General features: G+C 36.9%; 1 protein-coding gene across 2 annotated transcripts in view; it reads right to left on the bottom strand.

Moving 5' to 3' along the window:
• Window positions 1-20,845, bottom strand: part of LOC150094569 (integrin alpha-9-like) — an 806,800-nt gene that overhangs the window by 85,255 nt on the left and 700,700 nt on the right. For both annotated transcript variants that reach the window (XM_090411876.1, XM_090411877.1), the window contains exon 24: window positions 10,524-10,646. In XM_090411876.1, the coding sequence (XP_090268002.1) occupies window positions 10,524-10,646 (123 nt within the window). The remainder of the gene's footprint in view (window positions 1-10,523; window positions 10,647-20,845) is intronic.

Here is a 20,845-nt window from a genome sequence, read left to right as displayed (position 1 = left end):
ATGAACTGCTATGTTTGTTTAAAAATGCCAGAAGTATCAGAAATAAGAGAGATCAAAAAGGTTTCACTGATTGAGTTTATTTGTTCTGAAATCATTGGAATAAGTTAAACATGGTTGAATGAAGATGATATTCTAATTGGAATAGAAATAGAAGGATGCAGTATTTTTGTCAGGATAGAAAAGACAATAAGGGAGGAGTGCTCCTGCAGGGGAATTATGTCCATATAAGGTCGACATGAAAGAGAGAAATAGTGGCAATTGTTATGAGGCAGTGTGGTGTAACGTGGAGGTTGACAGGAAGACATATTTACGTGGATGTTGCTATAGGCCTGGAAATGTGGAGGGTGGTGATGAAGAAATGTATAAACAAATTGGATTAGTGATTATATATTATATGATTATATATATAATTGATTTTAATTATGGCAGTATAGATGGAAATGAAGTGATAGCATTTGGGAATAAGGAAAATTAATTTCTCGAGTTCTTGAGAGATAATGAGAAATAAGAAAGTTCTTGAGAGATGATTGATAGAAACCTGAAGTTTAGGGGACATATTGCAAAGGTGGTGAAGGTAACACAGAGGATTGCTGCTATTATGAGAAGGACACTGACCTGAAGAGATAAAAGGGTTATTGTTCCGTTGTATAAGTCTCTGATCAGACCACACTTGGACTATTGTTCTCAGATTTGGTCCCCAGGATTTGAAGGGGATAAATTAACTGTGGAAAGGATACAAAGACGGATGACAAAGATGGTTTCAGGACTGTACAAGGATAGTTATGAGGATCGGCTGAGAGAATGTGGACTGCAGAGTTTGGTGGATAGAAGAAGGAGAGGTGATATGATTGAGACTTTTAAACTGTTGAGAAGTGGTTACAGGGTTGACACTGGGGAGTTCTTTCGCTTGGTTGAACAGCAGGAAGGAGTGATGACAAGAGGCCATTCCTGGAAGTTACGAAAGGAAACTGTGAGCAAGAGGGTAAGGAGTGGTTTCTTTGTGTGGAGGGTGGTTGAGCCGTGGAATGCATTGCCTGATGGAGTGGTGGGAGCGAGAACAGTCAGTGAGTTTAAAGAGTGGTATGATAGACTTTGTGTTTCTCAGGGGGGGCCTCCCCTCGATGAGTCTTGACAGACTTTGTCTTAGGAAGGACCTCCCTCGATGAGTCTTTTGACTCCTTGGAGGCCTGAATAATAATAACTATCTCAGGCAGTATGTAAAGAAGGGCACGTGAGGATCCAGAGTTTTAGATCTGATCCTTTCATCACAAGGTGTAATTGTGAGTGGATTTTCACACTTTCCTCCAGTTAATGAGTGTGATAATGAAGTGATCACCTGTGTGGTGGCCAGCCATATACCAACCTCTGTATAGAAATGATACATGTGGAAGTACATGGCTGATAATTATTGGTTCGAGGATACACTGCACATTGTGGTTGATCAGTGAATTTAGCTCTCCTATAAAATTGGTGATTTTTGTCTTTTTTCTTTAGAAAATTAGTTTTATTGTAGATTTTAGTGTACATACTATTTTATAACATATTTTTATTAAGATATTTCAACAATAACTAAGTTTAAAATGGCACCAAAAATGCAAAGAAAAGTAATGCTAGAAACAGCACCACAGGTGACATCAAGGATAGCCCTGCAAATGAGGTCATTGGAGTTGTGGAGGAGGTTAATGAAAATGAATTGACTGCCAAAATAGCAGAATTAAAGCAGATCATCAGAGAAATGACACAAGAATTGTAAATAGTTCAGAGGTAATTAAATGAGCATAGGAAGAAAATGAAAATTAAGTAGCAAAATAAGAAACAACAAAGCACAAAAACAGCTAAGTCAGGAAGTAATGGAAATTAGGTAAGTGATGTTGTTAGTAAAAAAAAAAAGTTATTTGGTATGGTGACTAATAAAACAGGCTATTGATGAGCGAGTTATGACTTAATTTTACAGAGTGAAAATTAAGAATATAAATGAAGCAATTCAAAAACAGAAAAGTAAAGAAGATTGCAATTGTAGTAGGTACTAACGACTTAACTAGTGATAAGTTCATTATGAGAGAGGACATGAAAGGGTTGTTGGAAGAAGCAAGATTGAAGAGTGAAAAAGTGAAAATTGTCAGTATTTTACCTAAATATGATAAAAATGAATTAAGAACAAGTGATATCATGGCAAACAATTCAATGTGTAGGGTATGTAGAAGGAATGAATTTGAGTTTTTGGATGTGTGGAGTGAGTTTGAAGGAAGATTGGATGTCTATAAGAGGAATGGCCTACACCTGAATGGGTTTGGCATCAGGAGTCTAGAAAAACTAATAACTAGTATGAGCCCTAACACAGAGATTCAGGGAAACTAAATTATAATGGGAGGAATGGTGAGACTGTGAGTGTAAGAGCGACAATGTTATTTAACTGTGTTAATAAAGGGAATGGGCTTTATCATGGAAATGTTGACGAGGAGTGAATGATTTCAACTTTATATTATCAGGTGCAAACTTTGTTTGCTCTCACTGGGATAAAGGATTAAACTAAATTTATTATAGTCTAACCTAGTGAAAAATAAACTTGCAACATCTTTCTCTAAATCCAGAGTAATTTAATAAAAAAAAGGGTGGCAAACCTTTTGGCAACTCCTATAGGTAAGGATGACCTTGCTACTGCTTCTGCCTGGTATCTCCAACTCTGGGCCTGGCTCCCACTGAAGAGACCTCAATAAAGGTCGAAACTAGTCTGGGTAGTGGCCAATCCCTTAATGCAAAACAGTATACATATCTACAAGGAGATGTGTTTTGCATTATGGGAGATACTGGGATAGGAGTGTTGGTAGCTTGCTCCATCTTTGCTACGAGTTGCCTGGTGTTGTACTACTTACCCAGGTAAGATCGTACAACACTATATTCAGTCCTGAAGATATTATCAGGCACAAACTTTGTTTGCTCTCACTGCGATAAAGGATTAAACTAAATTTATTATGATTTCAACTTTGTTTTTGTCTGGTTCGGACCCATCAAACACGTGCAAAGATGTCTACATGTATACGGCATTAGAGAAGAATAGAGATTGGCAAGTTCTCCAACTGTGTAATGCAGATGAGTATACAAAAGAACATGCAGGTAGATTATCATGTCTGTACATTAATGCTAGGAGTATCAGAAACAAAGGGATAGTTTGTTGCCTTAGTCAGTATGCTGGGACTGTATATTGTTAGGTATTAGCGAGATCTGGCTATCAGAATCAGACATACTAACTGGTATTGAGTGTAAAGGGTACACTATTTTTAGGAAGGATAGACAGGAGAGGAGGGGGTGCTACTAACAATATCGAATGACTTGAATCCAGATAGAGTTGAGACCTATGATTGTAGTACTAACTGTTTTTCATGTGGCAATGAGTTTGAATCCATCTGGTGTGAGGAGGAATCTAACAAGATCAATTACATAGTGGAGTGTTGTTACAGAACTGGTGGATCGGTTGCTAGTGATGAAGAAATGAATTACCAAGCAGAAAAGATGAGCAGAAAAAGAGTAATCATAACTTTATTTATCCAAATATTGATCGGATAGCAGTAGAATCTCGTGAGAAGAATGAAAATGAATTTATTGAGCTGTTTCAGGACAACTTCCTCAAGCAGCATGTGACAGAAAGAACTCTAGGTCAAAGAGTGTTAGATTTGATTATAGTGTCAGAGGGCATTTCAGTTAAAAATATTACTATTCTGCTTCCAGTTGGTGACACTGATCATACGGTACTCACTTGGGAAGTGACCTAAGTTTATGAATGTTCCATTCAGAAAAAGTTACATGCTGAACTAGAAAGCAGGAAATTATGATCAACTTACGAGTATACTGAGTTCAGTGGAATGGGATCGGTTGCTGGATGGGAAAAATATCAACAGTGCATGGGAAGCATTTAAACAATACTTAGATGATATGATATCAGAATGGGTCCCAAGAGTTAGTAGAATAAATAGGGTAGAAGTGAAATGGATATGTAACCTTATTAAGCAAGAAATTTGTAAGAAAAGGATGATGTCCGTTTTGGAAATTACAGCAGGCTAGAATAGTCACAACTGTTGTACAGAAAGCAAGGTCAGAGTATGAAAAGTAACTGGCTCTGCATGCTGAAGACAACCCACAAGAATTCTATTGATATGCTGCAAGTGAAAGAAAGAATGAATATGAAAGAATAACTCTTCTAAATGCTGATGGCATGAGGGTAACTGATGCAGAAGAGGTTATTCAACTAATGAGGGCCCATTTTGTTAAAAGCTATCAACTCTATCTATGTAACATTGACCTCACTACTACCTCTTCACTAGACGAAGAAACTCAGGTGTATGAGAACAATAGAATCTATTAGAATTAAAAGAAACACACGTATTAACCACAGTGAAAATTATTTAATTCTAAATATTTCATCCTAAGTATTTTAGGACAGTATAGTAGATTAAACAATAATAGAATCTCATTAAATGCGTAATGTGTTACAGAAAAAAAAAATAAATAAAAAAAAATTATTATTATTTAACACAATTTTGTATGACAATTTCCCATACTTTAGGAATAGTAAGTTTTTGGTTTGGGTTCAAAAGTGAATATTTTTTCTTCAAGGTGTTCTAGAAACAAGTTTGCTAAGTTTGGTGATAAAGAAGATCCCATTGCTGTTCCTTCTTCTTGCTTGTAAATTTGACCTTTCCAGGTGAAGTAACCTGATGCAATAACAAAATAACAAAATTCAACTATATCAGATGGAAATTTTTGAGTTAGTAATACTATTGTTTCTTTATGGGGAATGTTTGTGAAGAGGGAGACAATGTTGAATCTGATTAACAAGTCAGTTTTTGATAGTTGAATGTCTTTAATTTTTGTGTGAAACTCAGTAGAATTTTTGATTGAAGAGACTGAGTGGCCTATGTGAGGGTGGAGAAGGTTAGATAAGAATCTTGATAACTTGTAAGTTGGACTGCTGATACAGTCTATGATGGGTCTAAGTGGAACATTAGTTTTGTGTAGCTTAGGTAAGCCATAAATTCTAGGAGATCTTGCATGGTATGTCTTAAGTTTTTTGATTGTTTCTTCATCTAAGGAGGAAAGTAGCTTATTTTATTTTCTGAGTTGATGTTTTGTAGGATCATAATCCAATTTGGCGTAAGTATTATGATCTCGAAGAAGTAAAGCTCTGGTAATGATTATGTTTTTATTACATTTTAAGGAAATAATAGCTTTCAATTCTGATGGTGGGCTATTTAATTCTGAAGGTTTGGCATTGTAGATCACTTTAGCTACTTCAAATCGAAGTCTGTTGGCTTCAATACTGGAGAGATGGTTGATGTTTCTTTCTATATTATGTATGAAGTCTAAATATGGGAAGCATTTTGGTGAAATCACAAATTTATGGCCTCTTGCTAGAACATTTAATTCATCTTTTGTTAGTGGACGGTTAGATAAATTGACTACCCATTTTTCTGTTGGTAATTTGTTAATGATCTTTTTTGATAGATTTAATAGCTTAAGGTATATAGAGCAATATTGCTTTTATCAAAAGCTTTTATCCTGAATTCTTTGAGACAGTTATAATTAATTGTAGCAATTCTTGATTTAACATATTTGAATAGTCTGTTTCTAGTTCTGTAATATTTAAATCGTTTGTTGCTAATTCATGCTTAGAAACTCGTAAATGATTAAGTAGTCTTTTGCAAGCCTACATTCTCAGGTTGCTACATTCGCAATTCTTCCACTCATCATCCATCTCAGAAACCTGGCATTATTAAATCACTAGTTTCCAGAGCACACAAATTCTGCTCCTCTGAAGAATCTTTAAACCAGGAATTAGAAGTAATCAAAAATACAGCCATCCTAAATGGATATAATCCGAAAACAACTCAAAAAATCATCAGTCACTTCGCCACACATCAAACCAGACAGGAAGAAGTCCATAGGATTCCCATACCTTATGTCAAAGGCATCTCCAAAAGTCTTTCTAAAATTATGAAGAAATACAATTTTGCCACTACTTACAAACCTATCAACTAAATTTACAACTTGTTACCTTCACCTAAGCACAAACTCTCACCTTTGATGTTGCCTGGCATTTATGAAATTCCATGCTCATGCAAATTGTCTTACTTTGGACAGACAGGTAGGTCTGTTCAGAAACACATCTCGGAACATCAAGACCACATTCGTCTTTTTAAACCGCAGAAATCTGGCCTCTCTTAACACAGAATTGAAAATCCAAACCATAGGCTCCATTGGGAAAAGTCTAAACTTTTATATAGATCTTTATATAAACATGAACGTTTATACAAAGAAAGTTCTGAAGCCCTACTACACAGACCAAACTTAAACTGCAACGATGTTCTTACTATTCCTAAGTATGGGAAATTGTCATACAAAATTTTGTTAAATAATTAATTTTTTATTTAAAAAAATTTTTTTTTCTGTAACACGTTATGCACATTTAATGAGATTCTGTTGTAATCATGCACCCTAACTGTATGTTATTCCTATTATTGTTTTAAACTACTGTACTGATGATGTCCTAAGATACTTAGGATGAAATATTTACAATTAAATAATTTTCACTGTGGTTAATACGTGTTTCTTTTAATTATGTTCGCACCACAGGTTTTGTTATTTAAAAAAGAATCTATTAGAGCTGTTTCACAAACTGAATAACAATTCGGCAATAGGGAATGTTGGGATATCAGCAAATTTGCTAAAAGAGTGTTCAGCTGAACTGGCTATTTGTTTGACCAGGATGTTTAATATGGGTCTCAGAACAGGGAAGATTCTGCAAGAATGGAAAGAATGTATGGTAATTTCCATGCACAAGGGTGGTGTAAAGACTGATGTATCCAACTATTGACCAATTATATCTCAGGAGTGGTGGTGGAGATTTCAGAAAAATTAGTTAGGGCTCGCATTCAGAAATGGGCTGACAGCGAATCTCTTACTTTGCAATTAGCAACACTGGTTTACTAAGAGAAGTTCATGTTTTAGCAACTTTCTTACATTCTATAACAATGTTATCATTGAACTAGATAAGGGGAATGGATACATCATGATACTTTTGGATTTTGCTAAAGTGTTTGACAAAATACAGCATAGTAGACTGTTGCATAAATTGGAAAATATGGGTTTGGATTATAGAATATTAGCATGTCTGACTGACAGATATCAAAAAGTTGTATATAGGGATGCGAGTCTGCAAGATTTAAGATAACCAGTGGTGTACCACAAGGATCAGTGCTTGGTCCATTTATTCAATCTATACATCAATGACATTGGGAAGAATTTCACAAGCGACATACTGCTGTTTGCTGATGATGCAAAGATAGTGTTATCAGGAATACTGCTGATATGCAGAACTATTTGAATAGGCTGGAATTGTGGGAATGGGAAAATTGATGTCAGTTGAATGTCAGTAAATGTAAAGTCATGCACTTCAGCATGGCTAAATATCCAATGTTGTATTATATTGTTGGGATAATGCTTGAAGAAACTGATGAGGCTAGGGATCTTTTAGTGTTAATAGACAGAAAGTTGAAGTTCAGGGGTCATGTGGCAAAGATTGCAAATACAACTCAACAGATAATTGCAATGCTGAAACGAACATTCACATGTAAAGATAATGATGTCATTTTTCCCCTTTACAAGGCCCCGATAAGACCTCATTTGGACTATTGTGCACAGGTCTGGTCTTCTAGTTAGATTGGGTTGATTCTGATACAATGGAGCCCATGCAAAGGAGAATGTTAAAAAATAATATCAGGATTATGGAATACTGATTATGAAGACAGATTGAGAATTTGTAGCCTGCAGACACTAGCAAACAGGAGAAAGAGGGGTGATATGATTGAGACTTACAAACTTCTGAAAGGATCATACAGGATTTCAATTGATGAAATTTTTCAAATCATGGAAGTTTGTGAAAGCACAAGAGGGCATCCTTGGAAGCTGAGAATGAATGCCACTAAGAAAGGGGTGAGGGCTAGATTTTACTCACATAGGGTGGTGTGTGATTGGAATGGATTGCCATTGGATGATATCAGATGTTGTGTATGCAAGTAGCGTGAATGAATTCAAGAATAGATATGACAGCTAGTGTGAACAGTATGGCCTCCCTCGACAAGTTTCTGACTCCCTCTAAGAATAATAAGAACAAATGCACAACTGAAAATTATGAAAAGCTTATGAGACAGCTTGGAGCTATAGCATGGAATCAGGAGTTGAGCAGTAAGGAAATAGATATTGCTTTGGAACTGACAAAGAAATACATAATACCATTAATGTGTGAATGTATTCTGAAAGCCAAAATGCTGAATCAGATAGGTGTAAAATGTATGAATGTGAGGGGTTAAGCATGAAATTTGGAGGCAGTACAAGAAGAATAATGAGTTATATGAAGAGTATAAAGAGCAAGCCAGGAGAGTGACTCAGTAAGGAAAACAAAAGTAGATTATGAGCAGAAATTGCCAAATCAGACAAAGAAAATCCCTAGAGTTTTGTATATATATGTTGCAAGTTGAAAGAAGAATGATTATATTAAAATGTTAATGGATGAAAATGGTAGCATAGTAACTGCTGCAGAAGACATTGAGGTATTGTCATCAATTTATAAGGATGTTTCATCCTCATAAGGGTGAAATCATGAGAAACTGAAGTGTGGAGGCCACAGGAGAGGATGGCTTAATTGTGAGTGACCAGGAGGTATTTTAGGAAATCACCTTGATGTGAATAAGGAGATAGGATTTGATGGTGTGTGTGTGTGTGTGTATGTGTATGTATATATATATATATATATATATATATATATATATATATACAGTGGTATACACAACATTAGCCGTGATATTCGATGGGACAAACCATGAAGAGTAGTGAAGATGTTGTGGCCGTACAAGAAGAATTGAGTTATTGGGCACGGAAATGGGAATATGAGTTTAATGTTGCAAAATGTAAGGTTTTAAAATTTGGAAAACAAAGATGGGATACAGGGTTTGTGCTTGGTAGGGACGTGTTGTTGGAAGTGGAGGAAATGAGAGCTCTTGGGGTGATAGTGATCTGAAATTTAGGGAACACATGGCCAAAATTGTGAAGACAACACAAATGCTTCTGGGAATGATGAGGAGGACACTGACGTGTAGAAATAGGGAGATTCTTGTTCCGTTGTATACGGATTTGATTAGGCCACACATGGACTATTGTGCCCAGATTTAATCAATAGGTTTTCAGAAGGATGAAGAGATGTTGGAAAGGGTCCAAAGGCTAAGATAGTTTCTGACCTCTGGAATGTAGACTATGAGGAAAGATTCAGAAGATGTAATTTGCAGAATCTGGTAGATAGTAGGAAGAGGGGAGATATGATAGAGACATAGAGACCTACAAGTTGGTAAGGGGGTTGTTATAGGATCAATGCTGGAGAAATTCTATAGAAAACAGTGGGAGATCAGGGGAGAACCAGAGGTCATCCCTGGAAACTGTATAAAGAGGGTGTGAGTAGGGGAGTAAGAGGCAGGTTTTTTTTTTTTCGTGCAGAGTTGTAAATGATTGGAATGCCTTGCCTGAGAGTGTATTGTCTGGAAGGAGTTTGAATGTGTTTAAGACATGGTATGATGAGCTGAGTCTTTGACTTCATGAGGTCTTGGAATAATAATAATATTCTGAGAAATCATATTCTAATTTTCAAATGAAAAATGTTAAGTTTGTGTTTGATTTGCCACAATTTTGCACTTATGGGTGGCATAGAAAAGCTCACCTTTGTTGGTAAAGCATGAGCTATAAAGGGAGTGTGGGCCCTGAGTTATATAGTGTCCAGTAGGCCACAGCCAGAAAAGTTTGAGAAACCTGTTCCAAGCAGTCTGTTTCTCAACCTCGTTTAATACATGAACACTGGTACTACTGAGCAGCGCTGTCGTCATCACTCTGATTTCTGCAAAAACCTATACTTAAATGAATAACAGCTGCTATTACTTTCCTTTTTTCATTCCATTTTTCCCTGTTCTCTGGAACAAATTTCAACATAATTAATGCCTCTGAGCTTTGTTTGGAATTCATGTATTAAAATTTGAGTGCATAAAATCTATACTTACTAAACCATGAGTTAAAATTTAATGCTACCAAATTCAACCAATGCCCACTGGTTGAATAGACTTGGGTTCTTAGGGTGAAGGTGTAAAGAACCTGTTTTAAGTTTTCAACTGAAGGTTAGTTAGCTAGTCTCATTACTCTAAAACTCCCTCACTTCAATCAATTCCAACCATCCAAACCCTCCGCTTGAAAAATTCCCTAAAGATAACAACCTCCAGCTCTTCACAAAGAAGAGCAATAGGTTCTTTCTCTCTCTTAACTCCTGCCCATATACCTCCATCAATTTGCTATGGGTGTAGCCCTCTTATCTGTGGGAATGACATAATTCTATATTATTTAATTTTGCAAGAATATGCAAAGATATATTTTGTAACAATAAACATTTAATAAATTGATGTGTTAAAATTTGAATGTGCAAAATCTATACTTACTAAACCGTGAGTTAAAGTTTTAATTTTTAATGTTGCCAAAATATGAATTTTTGCTAATTTTCTATTACCAAGAAAAGGACCAAAAGAACAGTGAACCATCTGACAAATAGCTGTACTGCAATTCTGGGGAGGAAAAAAAAAAAAAAGTCACTTTAATTACATAAACAACAATACACAAAGAATGCTTTGATATTTATTCTAAAGCATTTCAACTTAGTAAACTAAAATAAAAATCTTAAATATGACACTTTTGGTAAAGTAATAAGTGTTCTATGTATTTTGTTTTATGCAGGTTTGTCCAGTAAATTCTTGAACATTTTAAATAAAATTTTTCCCATCTAATCTAACTTAGAAGCTATTCGACCTTGTCACCTTCAAAGTACTCTCCTCCACTTTATATACACGGCTGCCAGCATTTCTTCCATCCTTGGAAACATTTTGGGAATGCTTCTTACAGGATACTGCACAGTTCCACTAGTGTTTTTTTTTTTTTTTTTTTTTTTTTTTTTTTTTTTTTTTTTTAAATCGGATCAATCGACTCAAAATAGCAGCCTTTGAACATCAATTTCAGTTCGGGGAATAAAGGTGCAAGGTCAGGTGAATATGTAGGCTGTGGAATGACCGTTGTTTCATGTTTCGCCAAAAACTCGTGGATTAATAATGATATGTGAGTGCCTGTGCATTATAATGAAGCATCCGTCGGTTTTCCCTAAAAGTATTAGGTTTTTTTTTTTTTTTTATATAGCCTCACAAAGATGTTGCATTAGCTAAAGATAATACTCCTTGTTCACTGTCTTGCCTTGTGGAAGAAATCCATGGTGAACAATGCCCTCAAAATCAAAAAAATACTATCAATATTTTATCACTGTTGACCTCACAGCTCATCCCCGGTATTATTTTTATTTTATTTTATTTTTGAAAGTTTTCATACTCTTAAGTTCGACTGAAAAGTACTTGGCTCACATCAACTCGAATTTGTTTTTTGGTCATCAGGCAAAATGCAATAAATGCCCAAAGTTTGTGTAACTGTCAGCATCTCCTGACAGTTTTTGAAATGTTTACTTCTTCAGCCACCTCATGAACAGTTAAACAGCAGATAGAATGTATGTCTTCACTAACTTCTGTAATATTTTCGTCAATTTTCGATGTTGACACGTCATGAATGGGGATCATCATTGACTGAAGTTCGGCCATCTTTGAAACGTTTCAACCACTTGTACATTGAGTCTGGCTACAGTTTCATTCCCAAATGAAATTGAAAATGCTTTTAACATTTCAAATGTCTCTGTGAAAGATCTTCCCAATTTGATGCAAAACTTCACACAAATTCATTGGTTATGAAAATCTCTCATTTTAAACACAGCAAAAAAAAAAAACTCCAGATGCACTTAACACATATTGACACAAACAGGTGTAGTACAATAACTAAGCAAAATATCACATATGACTACCTCATGTTTAGGTGAAATGACTACATAAACAACAATTTATATCCAGATCATTTACTGTTGTAAAAACTAATCATCAAATTACTGGCTTATACCCTCAAAGGGGGGCGGGAGAGAGGTACAGGCTATTATGATAATGCTATACGAAAAAGTTACATCATTACCAACTTCCTGTTGAGAATTTTCCACCAAATCAATTATTATCAGTCAAGACTTCAGCATCATCAGATCTTATTTCTAACTTCTAAGGCACTTTTTACTATCAATCCTAGATCTTGGTCTTCCTCTGGGTCTTTCATGCCACACTAGTAAAGAATATAGTCATTCCTCAACTTACGTCTGTTCGAGTTACGTCCTCTTGAAGATACGTCCGTGATCCCATAAGGGAATAAATAACATTTTCAGCTATACTTTGGAACAAGATGCAAGCGAGTGTAAGGTAAAGAATGCACAGTGGCAACAGCGCTTTCAGCGGCAACCTCAGTCAGCATGTCTTCAACAGTTCCTCTGTTGATTTTGTGTTTGAGAAATGGGTTATCTGTGTATTTATCATTAAATATTTTGCGATGTTTTGCGCAACATGGTCCCTACATGACTAAACAAAAAACCTAGTTAAGAATTGCAGAAAAAGAGGCGAGCAATTGATCTTGAAATTAAGTTGCACGTTATAAAGCAACATGAAGTTGGTAAGCCCATCAGTGTGATCACACATGACTTCAGATGGTCTCATTCTACAATGATGACCATTTTGAAAAATAAGGTTAAAATTGTAGAGGCTGTGAAAGGATCTGCTTCCATTAAATTGATGATAGTGACAAAGCAACGACAAGGTCCTATTGGTGATATGGAAAAGCTACTTGCATCATGGATAGAGGACCTGAACCAAAAGTGCATACCCCTTAGCTTAGTGCTTTAGCAGTTATGACTGACCATAACCGCGAAGTCACTAAGTCTCCTCAATATGTTGGAGAAAGCAGAACCTGATTATGACTAAGAATTGAATGCTTCTTCCAGATTGTTCATGAGATTCAAACAGCATTTTGCGCTGCATAATGTGAAAATGTATGGGAATCTGCAAGTGCTGAGAAGGATGCCAAGGAGTTTGTGGAAAATTTAGATAAAATTATTACAGAGGAAAATTATTTGCCACAGCAAATATTTAATATGAATAAGACGTCCTTGTTTCAGGAAAAAAAATGTCCAAGTGGACATCCATCCACAAAAAGCTAAAATCTATATCTAGTTTCAAAGCTCTTAATGCCCATATTAAGATTCCATTTGGGGGGGGGGGGTAATGTGGCTGGATATAAACTGAAACCATTTGTGATATGGCACAGTGAGAATCCACGAATCTTCAAAAGCATTAGGAAGCATACTCCCAGTTCATTATCAGAGCAATAAAAAGTTGTGGATGACTCAAAAATTGTTTGAGGATGCCTTAACCAACTGTTATGTGAGTGAAATAAAAAACTATTGTGTGAAAGAAAATGTAGATTTAAAATTTTTTAATTCTAGATAATGCTCCAGGTCATCCATCTTATACATCTTACAGCAGTGATCTTCACCAAGTTCAAAGTCATGTTTTTCCCTCCAAACACTACTTCATTGATCTAACCAAGGGATCAGGGAGATCAGTGTTTAAGGCTTAATCCACGGAGAACCTTTTTCACAAGCCATTTCTGCTACTAGACTCTTATGCAATTCTGCAAAACATTCAATATTTATCATGCTATTAAAAATATTGCTGTGGCTTGGGCTGAAGTTACCTCTCAATGCATGAGTGGCATAAGGAAAAAGACATTAAAAAGGTTTGTGCATGATTTTGGAAGTTTGTAATAGTGCTTCTAGCAAACAATCTGAATCTCGAAGTGAATGATGACAACATAATTCAACTCATAGAAAATGCCCCTGAAGAGTTGAACAATGAAGAACTGGTCGAACTGGAGGAACAACTGTTGCAGAAGAGGAAAAACAAGAAAAGGAAAAGAGTAACAGGAAGAGGTAGTTAAACAATTTACAGTGAAGAGTCTTGCAGAAATGTTCTCTGCAGTTAGCAATGTTCTCAAAATGACTGACGATATGGATCCCAATGTTGAACGCTAATTAATAATGGAAACGAAAGTACATGATGCGTTTGTTTGCTATGAACAAATTTATGATGAAAAGAAGAATGAGGAATAAGCAAAGCACATTGAATATTTAGATAAAAAAAAAAAAACAACGGTTATACCAGAAAAGACACATCCTGATCATTCACACAGGGAAGGTAATGAAGATGTGATTGTGGAGGAAGATTTGGGTGATTATTCTCCTGTTTTATAGTGGCAGTAACACACAGTACAGTTTTATAAGGTTTAAAAATTCAAATGACAGTATACTTATTACAGTTAAGTCCCTAACCCATATAACTCTGATTTAATGCATCAACTTATGTCTTGCCAGGTAGAACGGAATGGGACCCGGACGTAAGTCAAGGGATGACTGTACTTGTTTTGCTAACCTTTCCTCTCCTATTCTATTTAAGTGACCATACAAACCTGAGATTTAGCTCTCTTAACATTCCTGAATACTAACAATGTCAACTTTAAATTCTTTCTTAATATCCTCTCTTTAATATAATACTGCTAATGTTTCCATCTCCTCACTTCCCTAATCTTTCTCAGAACGCTCATATCCAAGTCTATTCCCATATTTAGTTTGCCATCTTCACTAATAACTTTGTCTTTAGACGAAATGATTTTCATACCAAATTTATTATATTAACTATTCAATATAGCTAAGGAATCCTCTGGACTTGTACTAGATTTGTTTAGAAGTATAACATCTTCAATTTTGATACCAGGTTTAATACCACATTCCTTGATAATGTGATCCATATGGATGAAGAATAACAGTAGAAATGTACATCCTCATCTCACACCTGATTTAACATCAAACCATCTTCCTGTACCTTCTTCAATTCTAATAGGCTATTTACAACCCCTCCTGGTTGATTTACAATGCCTTAAAGTACAAGCCATTAGGAAAAAGAAAACCAGGACGTCCTCTTAAATGATTCAACGATGACTTCTAAGGCCGGAACAGGCCATGCTAGGCCTGTTCCGGCCTTAGAAGTGATGATGAAGCGTGATGATGATTTACAACTCAGACTTGGACTAAGTAATGCTTGATATAATGTCAGATTTACACCATATAACTATAGTGTTTGAACAATTTTTCTCTTGGTACCTTGTCGTATGTGTATTCTAGATCTACAAAATTTATTAACATTTAATCTCCATGCTCTCAATCTCAATCATGCTCCATAATCTCAAAGGCTTATCATGGGAGGTACACACTATCTCACACGAAGCTAAACCAACCATACCTTAAACTGATTCAAAGTCTGCACACTCAGGCAATGCATTCCACTCACTAAACACTCTCCATGTAAAAAAGACCTTCTCCTCACACCCTTCTTATACAATTTCCAGTGATGGCCTGTTGTTCTATCCTCCCCCTCCCATTCTATGAAAAATCTCTTCCATGTCAACTTGATAACAATCCCTAACTAGATTATAAGTCTCAATCATATCTCCCCCCTCCTCCTATTCATGAAGCTCTACAATTTGCATTCTCTCGATCTGACCTTGTACTCCACATTTCTTTGAGCCCTATCTAATATATCCTCATCCACATGAAAACTCACTGACCAAATGTGTGCGCAATAATCTATACAAGGCCTGATCAAGGCCTTATATATACAATGACATCATAACCTCTATATTTCTGCATGTCAGTATCCCCTGCATCATTGCCATTATCTGGTGTGATGACTTAACTTGGGCAGTGTGGCCCCTGAATTTCGGTCATTGTCCACCACTCCCAGATCTCTCTCCTTCCTTTATAGTTTCCCTACCAAGTGTATACTTTGCATCCAACAGTTGCTTACCAAATTTCAAAACCTTACACTTCACAACATTCAACTGCAGTTCCACTTATCTGCCTATTCAAGTAATCTACTTTAGTCCTCCTGTAAGGCCATAGCTACTTGACACTGTATTGCTCTCCCCAATTCACATCTGCAAACAGCTCACCAGTCAATGATATCCCAATATCATTAATACACAAATTAATCAACAATGGTTCCAAAAGTAACCCATGCAGTATACCACTAGTGACCTTCCTCTTTTGGGATACTGCACTTTTCATATTCCACTTTCTGATACCTATCTGACAGCCAGTCACTGATCCAACTCAGAAATCTCTTATCTAATCCCATCTGTTTCAATTTATTTAACAGCTTATGTGGCAGTCTATCAAAAGCTTTTGCAAAATCTAAGTATATGACTGTATATACATCTCCTTTCTCCAAGACATTTATCACCTTGTTATAATATATTAAGTAAGTTTTTCCACTTGCCTATACTATAAATTAGGGATACCAAGAAATTATATACTTGGTTTAATCCTTTATCCAAGTGTAAGCAAAACAAAGTTTGCACCTGAAATATAATCAGGACTGGGGCAACTCGTATATAGAAGCTAATGACTTCACATCACTTGCCTTAGTATCCCATAATGCAAAGCACATATCCTTATGGGTATGTATAATGCTATGCATTATGGGAAGAGTCACTACCCAGACTGGTTTTGACCTTCATTGAAGACTTCTTAGTGGGAGCAGACCCAGAGTTGATACTAAGTTTAAAGCAATGCCGAAATCATATTTTCATATAGGAGTAGCCAAAGGTGTCGCACCTTATTATTACAATACTCTGGATTAGAGATGGTTGTTGGAAGTTTTTTCACCTGGTTATACTATCGTCATCATCAAATTCGTGACATGTACCCTCAAGGGGTGTACAGGATATGGTAGTACTACATGAAAAATTTACATCATGCGTAGGTTATGCAGACGGTGTGGTGTGGAATTCGTGGACGTGTGGAATGAGTTTGAAGGGTGAAAGGACTTATACAAGATGGATGGCCTGCATTTGAATGGACTTGGTGTGCGGAGACTGGAAAGAGTGTTGCTGAATGAAGTGAAAATGGATGTGCAAAACCAGGGAAACTAGAACTACCAAGGAGGGGGGGGGGAAATGGATATGCAGACATCAGTGAGACAGATGAGTGTAAGAATGTATATAATGTACCCGAGCCAGCACTAAGGACAAAAAATGGGAATGGGCCATTTAGAATAACCTATCAATATAGGGGTGGGACTAAGGGATCACTGCATTTCATGTATACTAATGCCACGAGTATTAGGAACAAGAAGGAAGAATTTTTGGCCTTGATTGGCTCTTCCTGGCTACAGGTTATTGGCATTAGTGAAACATGGCTGACGGAAGAAGATATAGTTAGTGGGATAGAATGTGTAGGTTATAGTGTGTTTAGGAGGGACAGAGAGAATAAAATGGGGGGAGGGGTATTATTGATGATAGCTGATGAACTGCAGCCAAGGAGAATCGAAGTTGTATCGCAGGATAGTGAAAGGAGCTCATTTGAGGCTATTTGGTGTGAGATTGAGACTGGCAGAATAAAATATACAGTTGGGTGCTGCTATAGACCAGGTGATGGAATAGATGGTGGAGAAGTATGCATAGGGAAATTGATGAAATGAGTGGAAGGAGGGTAATATTATGGGGGATTTCAACTATGGTAACATTGATTGGAAGGAGGAGAGGACACATGTGAGGAAGGAAAAGGATTTTATTCAATTATTAAGGGATAACTATCTGAGATAGCATGTAATTGAAAATACTAGGGGTGTGAGAGTGCTTGACCTGGTAATAGCATCTGAGAATTTGACTGTAATGAATATGACCATATTGCCACCTATTGGTGAGAGTGATCATAAGGTCTTCACCTGGGAGGTGGCTAAAGGTGTGGAATTTTTGATTAAGACAGGGTATATGTAGAATTACCGTGCTGGCAAGTATGACAAGCTTAGGAGATTTCTTGGATCAGTGCCATGGCATGTACAACTGCAAGGGCTGGACGTCGATAGAGCATGGGAAGTGGTCAAGGAGCATTTACAGGAGGTAATGGCTGATTGTATACCTAGGGTCCGAATAATAAAACAAGTAGGGATTAAATGGATGAATAACACCATTAAGCTTGAGCTGCAAAAAAAGAAACAACTGTGGAGGGAATTTAAAGAAAGGGGTGACCTGCAGGCACACGAACGGTATAAAGTGCAGGCCAGAAAGGTAACGAGTGTGGTAAAAAAAGCAAAAGCGGATTGTGAAAGGAAACTAGCTTTGCAAGCAAAACAGAATCCAAAACAGTTCTTTCAATATGCTGCAAGCAAGAAAAAACTGTACACGGCAAAATGATTTTACGGAATGACGATGGTAAGGAGGTCACTAAATCAGTTGATATAGTGGAGTTACTGAGCGCGCACTTTGCAAAAGCATATCATCCAGGTGGTGACATTGAAAAAGTGAAGGAACCATTAGTTTATACGGGAATAGTGATGAATGAAGTGGAGGTGACTAGTTTATTACAGAACCTTAATGTGAACACATCTGTGGGATTGGATGGTATATTGGCACGGGTCTTGTGTGAAGCGGCTAAAGAATTATCAATGCCCTTGACCATGTTGTTTAATCTGAGTCTCAGGTCTGGCTTAGTCCCAAAGGTGTGGAAAGAGGGGAAAATAGTTTCACTGCATAAAGGAGGATCCAAGACTACGGTTGCAAATTACCGACCGATCAGCATATCAGGAGTCGTTGTCAAGGTCTTAGAGAAAGTAGTCAATGGAAAAATACCGGAATTGATTGATGAAAACGAGATACTGTACAGGGGGACAGCATGGCTTTGTGAAGGGTAGATCATGCTTCAGTAACTTGCTCAAGTTTTATAACAAGGTGACGGCTGAACTGGATAAGGGAAATGGATTTACAGTGATACTGCTGGACCTGGCACAGGCGTTTGACAGGATACCACATGGAATACTAATCCGTAAACTACAACATATGGGAATGGATATAGGGTTGGTGAGATGGATAGGTGGTTGGTTGATGGAGAGATATCAAAGAGTAGTTTATTCAGGAGTAGAGTCCAAAAGACGGCCTGTGACTAGTGGTGTGCCGCAGGGTTCTGTTCTTGGACCACTGCTGTTTAATCTGTTCATTAACGATATAGGGAAGGATCTAAGTGGAACAATTCATTTGTTCACTGATGATGCAAAGTTGGGTAGGGCAATAGTGAATGCAGAAGATGTCAAAGTCTTGCAGGATGACTTAGATAGATTGGAGTTCTGGGCTAAGGAGAATGGATGTCAATTTAATGTGACAAAATGTAAGGTTATGCATTTTGGGGTGAAAAGATTAGCAGCAGTATACCACATTGGTGGAACTGTACTCCAAGAGATCGATGAGGCCAGGGACTTGGGAGTGTTGGTGGATAAGGAGATGAAGTTTAGGGGGCACACTGCAAAAGTAGCTAAATCAGCTCATCAACTCACTTGGTTGTTGAAAAATATCTTGACGAGCAGAGACAAGCAAGTTATTGTACCTCTGTACCGAGCCTTGATAAGACCTCATCTCGATTACTGTGCCCAGATTTGGTCACCTCGGTTCCTTCTTGATGGGGAGGAGGTGGAGAGGATCCAGAGGCGAGTGACTAAGATGATAACAGGTCTATGGAATGAACCATATGAGAACAGGTTGAAGATTTGTGGGTTGCAGAAACTAGTTGATAGGCGGAGGAGGGGAGATATGATTGAGACATTCAAATTGCTAAAGGGATTCTATAGGATTAATCCAGAGGATATTTTTGAGATCAGGACTGGTGGTGGGAGAACTAGGGGACACCTATGGAAGTTGGGCAAGAGTGTGGTTAGCAGGGGTGTTAGAGCTGGGTTCTTTACTTTTAGAGTGGTAAATGAGTGGAATAAGCTGCCAGAGTCTGTTGTGGGTGCTATGACGGTGAAAGAGCTCAAGACAAGGTATGATAGATACTGTGAGAATGTAATCGCATAGTTGTGTGGACATGATGTTTAGGGCCTCCCTCGATGAGTCTAAGGACTCCTGGATTCGCCCGAAATAATAATAATCATTACTAACTTCCTATCTACAATTTTCCTCCAAATCAGTCTGTTACTTGTCAAGACTCCAACATTATCAGATCTTATATTTCTATCTTCTAAGGCCCTTTGTACTGTATCAATCCAGTTATATCTTGGTCTTTCTCTGGGTCATTTTCCTGCCAACCTAGCAGAGAACACTTGTTTTGCTAATCTTTCTTCGCTCATTCTGTTTAAGTGACCATACCACCTGAGATTAGCTCTGCTAACGCACTCCTGGATGTTGACAATGTCAAGTTCTTTCCTAATATCCTTGTTTTTAATATGATATTGCCATCGATGCCATCTGTTCACGCCTCTAATCTTTCTCAGGACTCTCATATATGCAGTCTCTAGTCTTTGGTCAAATGTTTTACTTCTGACAGAGCTCTCATATCCATAAGTTAAAACTGGTTTGAACACTGTCTTGTATATATACAGCTAATTTAGTGTACCGACTAATTTCTCTCTTATTCCATATGAATTTATACAATTGATTTCCTACCACACCAGCCTTGTTGATTCTGTTTTCTATTTCCATATTTAATTTACCATCTGCATTAAAACTCGTGCCTAAGTAACTGAAATGTTTTACTTGTTCCACAGGTTCTCAGTTCAAAACACAGTTGACATTTTCAATAATTCTACCTATTTTCATTGTCTTTTTATTGCTGACCTTCATACCATATCTATTACAACAGTTATTCAATTTAGTTAGGGAATCTTGCAAATTTGTAGCAGATTTATTTAGAAGTATAACATCGTCTGCATAAAGCAAAGAGCTGACATTAACATCTCCAATTCTGATATCATGTTTAATA

Source organism: Typopeltis vanoorti, chromosome 22 (genome assembly GCF_054136105.1).
Source record: "Typopeltis vanoorti isolate ZY-2024b chromosome 22, IOZ_Tvanoo_1.0, whole genome shotgun sequence".
Classification (NCBI taxonomy): Eukaryota; Metazoa; Arthropoda; class Arachnida; order Uropygi; family Thelyphonidae; genus Typopeltis; species Typopeltis vanoorti.
This window is presented reverse-complemented; position numbering and strand designations above follow the sequence as displayed.